Below are 8,775 nucleotides of genomic sequence, written 5' to 3' on the forward strand. Positions count from 1 at the left end.
GATATCAATAAACATTCAAACGAATTTGTTTTCTTCTCTATTATTGACACTATCGTTATCAGTTCGGATGTTATGACAGCTTTTATATACGATGAAAAATAATCACGTCTTGTTTCAATTTAAAATTTACGCGTAATTAATTGAAATTATATTTAGAAAAAGAAACGTTAATGTAAAACGAAGATTTGTAAATATCGTTCATTCAGATTTATCATTGGGCTGCAGATATTTATGCAAAATTTGAATGTACAAAAATACAGAATGCAGATGATAAAATATTCAAAGCATAATAATGTGTTTGAAGAATAATATAAAACTCATAAAAATTTGATTTTGTATAAAAATTCTTTACAATTTTTATACATTCGTTTCTTAAGAAGATCCATTGATCCAAACCTGATCAGACTCTCTCTAGACATCCAATCTCTGTTTCTCAACACCGTTTTATAGCATCCTAGGAGTAGAAGAAGAACGATTCCCATTGTGATCAGACTTCTTCTTCGTGGAATAGCCGTCCAGCTGATTTGCATCCCATATACGACCAGAAGGATCCATCCAACGCTGTAAATATTTATTCTTTCATTTCTATGTTAATTCATTTGAATTTTTACAAGATATCGCACTTTAGCGAAAGATTCAGAAATATATCATATTAATAAAATAATTTCCATATATATATCAATAATTATAATAAAAAAAATGAAATCATACTACTTTAAAAATCACTCGATATATTTCTCCAATTTTATTTATTTGAATCGTGCTACCAATATAATCTCGTAATACATTCTTTCATATTAAAAATTATAAAGATTTAATCAAAGAATTTTTGATCAAAGAAACTTATTACCACTATTCGATTCGTACGATATTCAAAAAAAGAAAATATTTCCAAACATTTGTGTACAATATATTATAATTTTACTGAAATTCAATTATTCTCTTTTTTCGTGTAAAAAAAAAAAAGAAAATACATCACAATGTATACGTTCCAAATTATGACGTATGACGAGAAATTGTTAATTACCTGGGCATGTAGAGTACACGTTCCGCGACGACGAATCCAACGGTAATAAAAAGATTGGATGCGGGCAGGAACGGTAGTACCAGGAACATCCAACCAAGAAGAAGAGGCGGATGCCTCTGTTGCTGAAAATGAAACGCAAGTTGCAAGGGTTAGAAGCGGTGAAAAGCGTTCTACCTTGAAACGAAATTGCGTTCCCGTGGAATGTTGTGTCAGCCAGTGTAACCGCGTATTAAATAAACTTTCCACGAGCAAAGAACGTAATATTCGCGCGAATACATCGACGACTAAAATCGTGTCACAGACGCGTCAATAATATTTCGAGTATTTATCTTAAGCATTTCGAGCAACAATATTGTATGATTGTAAAAGAAATAAACTTCGTAATTTATTAACTGTTTTTTATTTCGTACGATCATTGGAGTTCATATTACAATATCTTAATGATTCTTAAGATATTAAACAGTGAGAAAATTTATTTCGTTATTTTTTCTCCTTAGTTTTTAAAACTCTTAAAAATGTATATTTTTCTTTGGCTTGTGATTCGATAATTCTTTTTTTTTTCTTTTTAGGATTTTTTTATAGTCTGACTAGTCTTTCGTTCAGTTATATTATATTTTTTTGTAAAATAATTGTGTTCTAGAATCTATCAAGTTTCTACTTTTTTTCGATATATTAAAGTATTTCTTTTTACTGATAATGCAAAAAAAATTCAAATTTCGAAAATTTATAATGTAGAAATATATTAGTAAATATCTAATAGGAACTACAAATCGATTTGCATTGATATTAATAAGGAACAAAAATAAACGAGATGAAGTTAGAGAGATAGTTTAATAAATAACCTCGTATCGTTGATGTAATTGTCGTTGAATGCAATATTAATTATTCTCATATGATCAATTTCACAGGAAATGTACATAAATATATACGTAAGGTATATATAATTTACAAAATTAAAAAATTAATAATTAAAAAATAAAAAAATTAATAAAACAAATTATCCACATAATTAAACAAAAAATATAAAATAAAATATATAAAATTTCGTAGATTCAGAAATAACGTTCTTGTTTATGTAATATTAAATAGCTTCACCATAAGAATAAAATTTCAACGAAGGAAAATTATTGCAAAATATTCAATTATGAATGGGAGCAAATTATTTCGCTTTCGAACAATCATAAAGAATTAAAATTAAAATATAAATTTTTAACTATTATAAATATTACAAAATAATTATACAAGTATTTGGTTTAAAAAATTGAATATTTTAAATCGAATAACACATCGAGATATTATAGGAAGGAATTGCTTCTCTCATTTATCGCTTTAAATAAAAAGAAAAAAAAAACAGTTTCTTAAAAAAATTAATTCGAAAGCGATTCTCACGAGATACCAAACAACTTTCTGCGACAAACTTTTAACATGGCTCAGCCGAACAAAGGTTAGTTAGCCGCAAACCTGGGCGTAATATGAATCTTTCTACAACAGAAATTGTATTTTCTTGGCGGATACAAGGAAGGGATACGCTTCAAGATGGAATACACTTCGTTAGATCGTTCCATAATTCATCCTTAATTTCCTTCGTTCAAAGAATAACGAGGAGGAATAACAGAAACAAGAAGAGGGAGGGGGTAGTAGAGAAGACGTTACGAAACCTGGAGGCACGATACAAAAAAGGGCGAAAAACAACGCCGGATCCTTCAACCAATCAAGAAATCAAGGTACACAAGACGCGATATCGACGAGGAAAAAGAGAAACAAAAGAGGAGGAGTTACATCACGATCTCGAGATGGAACACGGATAAACAATAACTTGTAGAAAAATTTATTTCGAATAATAATAATAATAATCGAAGGAACGCAGCTAAACGATGCACCATCGTTTCTGGAACAACATTCCCCTGTGTTCCACCGTGTTTCCAGACTGTTTGTACAATTGTACCTGCCGGTACATATATAATCGACGTATCGCAAATCGAAACGAGTAATAGTATTCGAGGTTCTCGAGGAAGAGCGAAGACGAGATGAGGACGCTCGTGATCCTTTTATCCTCGTTCCTTTTCCATTGGGCGGCTGTCTCGCATGGGATTCGAGGCGAAACCCAGCGGGGAGGAGGCGTGAGAGAGGGGGAGAATATAGCCGAGGAGGAAAGCATCTTGAACGAGGGAGAGGGGATTTCTTTGGTGGACGGACGACAGAAATCACGCCCGACCAGGGATGGATTAACCCGGCGGGAAATAGGATCAGTGGAGGAGGCTTGGAGCGGAACTGATTGGGGAGGGTCGCTTCCTCGCTTCCCCGCGGATAGACAGGTATGTTTGGACACGATGCGGATGATCAAAAGGCTCGCCTCCTCCGACGTTCGACATCCAGGCACTTGATTTTCTTCCGGTTTGCCGGATACGTCGGAAGATACGTCTTTGAAGCTAAATGAATAGACTGATCTTTATTTTTTTTTTTTTTATTTCACCCCTTTTTTCTAAATCTCGTTACAACGTATATAATGCTTTTACGCGTACAAAAATTTTTGATTGTTGTTATTTTGCAGGGAAATTTATTCGATATAAAATCAGGATGTACAGAATGTTATTTATGGGATATATATTTTGGAAGATCGAATTTAGAGATTAAAAGAAAGTTTTAAGTTTAAGTCAGATGAAATATGAGATATCAAGTATTACATTTATATTGAATATTTAATTCAATCAAGTATTAACAGTCATAATAATTAAATTATTATTATTATTATATTAGATCCTCTCTTTCAAATAGTTTTTCAAATTTATAAAAATATCGTACATTTCTCTATATTGATTTTTCTTTTAGCAATGTAATATTACATGATATAATAAATTTAAGAATAGATATGTGATTTCACTTAAAATAAGATGCAATGGAAAATTTGATTCATTTGATATACAACAATATGGATATTCCTTATAAAAAAACATTTAGTACATACACTTATATATATATATATATTCATTAACTCAATTTAAAATCATAACAAATTAATCTCGACTTAAAATACACGTTGAAATTTATATTTAAATGCAGGAATTGGATAGAAAAAAGAGAAATCTGCCGTCTCTGATCTCTTTACTGGGATCAAGTCTGAAAGAAACGGAGTTAAAACATCGAGATCGGAATCGGAGATCATCGATCTTGGATCCTCACGACGATGAGGAGATTCGAAAGATTCTCGTGAACGCGAAGGAAAAATTGAGCGACGTGAAATCGAGAAACACGATCGACGACGATTGGATTTTTTTCGTATTGCCGTCGAGATCGGGGTCGTTGACGGAATCGTTATTCAGGCCGGCAGGCAATGGTTTCAAAATTGGGGCGCAAAGTTGGCGACAGAATGAGAGATGGTTGGACGACAAGGAGTTTTTAAATGCGAATAAATTCGATTACAACGAGGAGAATCTTAAAAAATACGAATCCCCTCTTTCGGATTGGAATATCGACGCGAGAAATAAATATTCCGGCGAGGCTGAGGGAACTTCTTGGACCGGTAAGGGGAAATCTGACGAGAAGACTGATGGAACAAATTTTGCATTAATAAAAGGAGGGAAGAATCGGTCGAATAAACAGCGGTTCACCAAAAATGATGCGTACAGGAATGGCGACGAAGATTATCGTGGCATAAAAGTCAACGTTGATGTAAAAAAAAATGGGGAGACATATGGCGATATTTCAATCGATAACACAATGGGCAACGTGGTGGGGAGTGATAAACTGTCGGCTGCAGAAATATCTGTGAAAATACCCGAAGCGCGATACAATAAAGCGATCCGAAACAAGCGACCTTCGAACGATAATAAATCGCGTTTCGTTTCGGATCCGTTTGTTTTTCTGACGGAATTGGAAGGTGGAACAAGACGAGGCGAGGAGAAGAATAAGGGATCGACGCCCCGTGAATCAAACGTAATAAAGGTGCATCAAAGTCCGCCTGGCGGCAAGTTAATCGAGAACAAAGTGGAGGGAAAGCCTTATCGAGATCCGAAGTACAGGTTGCCGATTATTATTGGGAAACATCGGGATGCCGAATTCTCGAACGATGAATCACGTTCGAGTAAAAATGGCGTGGAACGTGCGAGAATGAAAATGGACGACGAGTTGTTATGGATCGAGAAGGAAGAAGCGAAGTTGAAGAGGGAGGAGAAAAATTTTGGTGAATTACAAGTGTCGCAATTGTTGAAGGAATTGTCGAATATAAGGAAGCAGATAGAGAGGAATCAGAATCTGTACGGGGGAAATGAAAGGAATCACGGCTCGAGTCCCTCGCGTGTCGAGAGAATAGACGCGAGGGATGGTATCCGGGTGGAATATGATAAACAGAAGAGCGCAGCTGAAACATCAATTCCTCTAGACGTGAACAAACGTGGCGGTGTGAAACATCAAGAGAAATCGACGCCCAAAATCGACGAAAAAGTGGATGAGCGGAATAAGGAAAAAGAAAGTGTAAATCATGATGAGGTGCAGAAAGAGACGGTGAAGAGACGTGACGATTACGATTCTGATAATAATGTTAAAGTCAAATCTTTGAAGGGAAAACAAAAAGCGATAGCTGATGTAAATAAGGATGAAGAGAAATTAGATAAATTGGAAAAGAAGACGCTTGAAGAAGGAAATTCAGAAATAAGGAGATCACAGCAGATTGATATAAATAATAAGACAAATTTGAGAAAAATTAAATTTAATGGGGAAAATTTAGAGGAAAAAGATAATCAGAAAAGAAAGAAACAGGATTCTAAGGTAGAATATGAGGTGAATAATCTAAAAGTGGATAATGAAGACAAACACAAAAATGAATTAGAAAATGTAAAAGAAGAGAAGTATATAAAAACTGAAAATAGAAATGAATATGATACACCTGATATAGGACGATTAAAGTTTAAAAATGAAAATTCTCAAGAAAAATTGAAAGAGAAATTTGATAAAGAAAATTTGAAAAAAATCATTTTTGGAGTGAAAATTCCAAAAATTAAAGATTTTAATATCAATAGTGAAGATTTTAGATTAGAGAATTTGAATTGGATAGAATATAAAGGTGAAAATTTGGATACAGAAGATAACGAAGGAAATTTGAGAAGAGAAAATGAAATTAAAAAGAATATTGATAACAATTTAAACGGACAAAAATATGGATTAAATAGTTTAAAGGAAGGAAAGAGAAAAGAATTTATGATACAAGATGAGCAAGAACAAAATATTGAAGTTGATAATATAAATAAACGTATACTTGGAATTAAAAATGTAGAGGAAAGAAAATCTAAAATGGAGGATAACAACGAAAACAATGCAATATTAAAGACAAAGAAAACAAATATTAAACTTCCAGAAGAAACATTTGATAAGAAGAAGACAGAAAATATTGATATAATTGAGCCAAACATAAAGAAATCCGATGATATTAAAATAAATAATAACAAATTTCAAATAAAAAACAGGAATTGGTCAGACTATAAGATTGAAAAATTGAAGAAAAAAGATAATGATGGAAAAAATTTAAAAAGAAAAGACTTTAAAGAAAACAATGAAAAAAAGAAATACATTGAAGTCAATAAAATAAATAGACACAAATTTGAATCAGACGACTTAAAGAAAAAGGAAATTAATAAAGATGATAAAAATAACGAGCAAAATATTATATCAGATCTAAAAAAGGATATTCAAACTGAAAATTTGGAAAAACAAAAGATTCATAAGAAAAATTTAAAAAAAGAAAACATAGATATAAATGATTCAGAAAATAAAAATCCTGAGAAAATTAGTAAAAATAAAACTAACCTTAAAATAGGAAACACAAAAAATACGGACAAAAAACTGAAGAACAAACTTATTAAAGAAGAAAATTTGAAAAGAAAAGCGATAGAAAACGAAGAAAAAAAGGACAATACAATAGACGATGTACGTGGACAAAAGTTAACTTTAAAACAAGAAGAAAAATTAAAAAATAAAAACATAAAAGAATATACGACACAGAATAAAACAGAAACAAACACAAGAATTGAAATTGCACAAAAAAAGGATGTTAATATAGAAAAACTGAAAAAGGAAGGATCTAAAACTATTAATCCCAAAATTGAAAAACTCAGGAAAGTTGAGATAAATCCTAACAAATTTCAAATAGACAAAACAAAAGCGATAGATTATAACGTAGATGATTTGAACACGAAAGAGAGTAATAATAAAGAAACATTAGAAAAAGATAAATGGAAGAGAATTGATGAATCAAAAAAGAATATTGAAGTCAATACTAAAAAGAAATACAAATCAGCTGAAGTAAAAGATGAGAAGATTAGTACAAGCAAAGAAGATAAAGAGAAGTTGGATAACTCAAAAGTAAAAGAAACAAGTATTGAAATTAAAACTCCACAAGACCAGAAATTTGGAACAGAAGCTTTGAGAAACAAAGAACTTGAAATCGATATTCCAAAAATTGAACTGAAGGATGTTAAGGAAGATGATAACAAACTTCGAATAGATAAAACAAAATGGGCAAACAGTAACACAGACAATTTGAAAATCAAGAAGATGAAAGATATTGTAGAAAAAGATAAGTGGAAGGGAATTGATGAGTTAAAAAAAAATACTGAAATCGACAATGAAGAGAAGTATAAATCAGCTAAAGTAAAAGATGAGAAGATTAATACAAACAAAGAAGATAAAGAGAAGTTGGGTAACTCAAAAATACAAGAAACAAGTATTGAAATTAAAACTCCACAGGACCAGAAATTTGAAACAGAAGCTTTGAGAAACAAAGGACTTGAAATCGATATTCCAAAAATTGAACTGAAGGATGTTAAAAAAGGCGATAACAAACTTCTACTAGATAAAATAAAATGGGCAGACAATTTGAAAACCAAGAAGATTGAAGATATTGTAGAAAAAGATAAGTGGAAGGGAATTGATGAGTTAAAAAAGAATACTGAAGTCGACAATGAAAAGAAGTACAAAGCAGCTGATGTAAAAGATGAGAAGATTAGTACAAGCAAAGAAGATAAAGAGAAGTATGATAACTCAAAAGTAAAAGAAACAAGTATTGAAATTAAAACTCCACAGGATCAGAAATTTGGAACAGAAACTTTAAGAAACAAAGGACTTGATATAATTAAATCAAAAATTGATAAATTTGGTGATATTAGAGTAGATAATATTAAATTTCAAACAGGAAAGTGGACTGACTATAGCATACATGATTTGAATACAAAAGAGAGTAATAATGAAGATACTTTAGAGAAATATAAATGGAAGGAATTGATGAATAGAATTGATAAATTGATAAGAAATATTGAAATCTATAATGCAAGAAAATACAATTTAGATAATATAAAAGATAAGAAGATTAGTACATGGAATAGAAACCAAGAGGGATATGATATTTCAAATATAAGAGATACAAATATTGAAACTAAAATTCCAACGAAACAGAAAATTCCTATAAAAAATTTGGAAGAGGATAAATACGAAATTAATCCAAAAATTATTAAACTCGGCGATATTAAGGTAGATGATAACAAATTTCATGTAGGAAAATGGACAGATTATAACATAGATAATTTGAAATTCAAAGAAAGTAATAATAAAGAAACTTTAGAAAAAGATAAATGGAAGATATTTAATGAATTAAAAGAGAATACTGAAGTCGACAATAAAAAGAAGTACAAATCAGATGATGTAAAAGATGAGAAGATTAGCACAAGCAAAGAAGATAAAGAGAAGTTGGATAACTCAAA

General features: G+C 31.2%; 1 protein-coding gene across 1 annotated transcript in view; it reads right to left on the minus strand.

Moving 5' to 3' along the window:
• The window catches only part of LOC102672244 (protein O-mannosyl-transferase TMTC1-like), a 117,068-nt gene that overhangs the window by 45,483 nt on the left and 62,810 nt on the right, over nucleotides 1-8,775 (minus strand). The window contains exons 6-7 of the mRNA XM_006611178.2: nucleotides 1,028-1,149; nucleotides 397-561 (exon numbers count right to left, since the gene is read on the minus strand). Of these exons, the coding sequence (XP_006611241.1) occupies nucleotides 397-561; nucleotides 1,028-1,149 (287 nt within the window). The remainder of the gene's footprint in view (nucleotides 1-396; nucleotides 562-1,027; nucleotides 1,150-8,775) is intronic.

The sequence above is a fragment of the Apis dorsata genome, unplaced genomic scaffold (assembly GCF_000469605.1).
Source record: "Apis dorsata unplaced genomic scaffold, Apis dorsata 1.3 scaffold_84, whole genome shotgun sequence".
Lineage (NCBI taxonomy): Eukaryota > Metazoa > Arthropoda > Insecta > Hymenoptera > Apidae > Apis > Apis dorsata.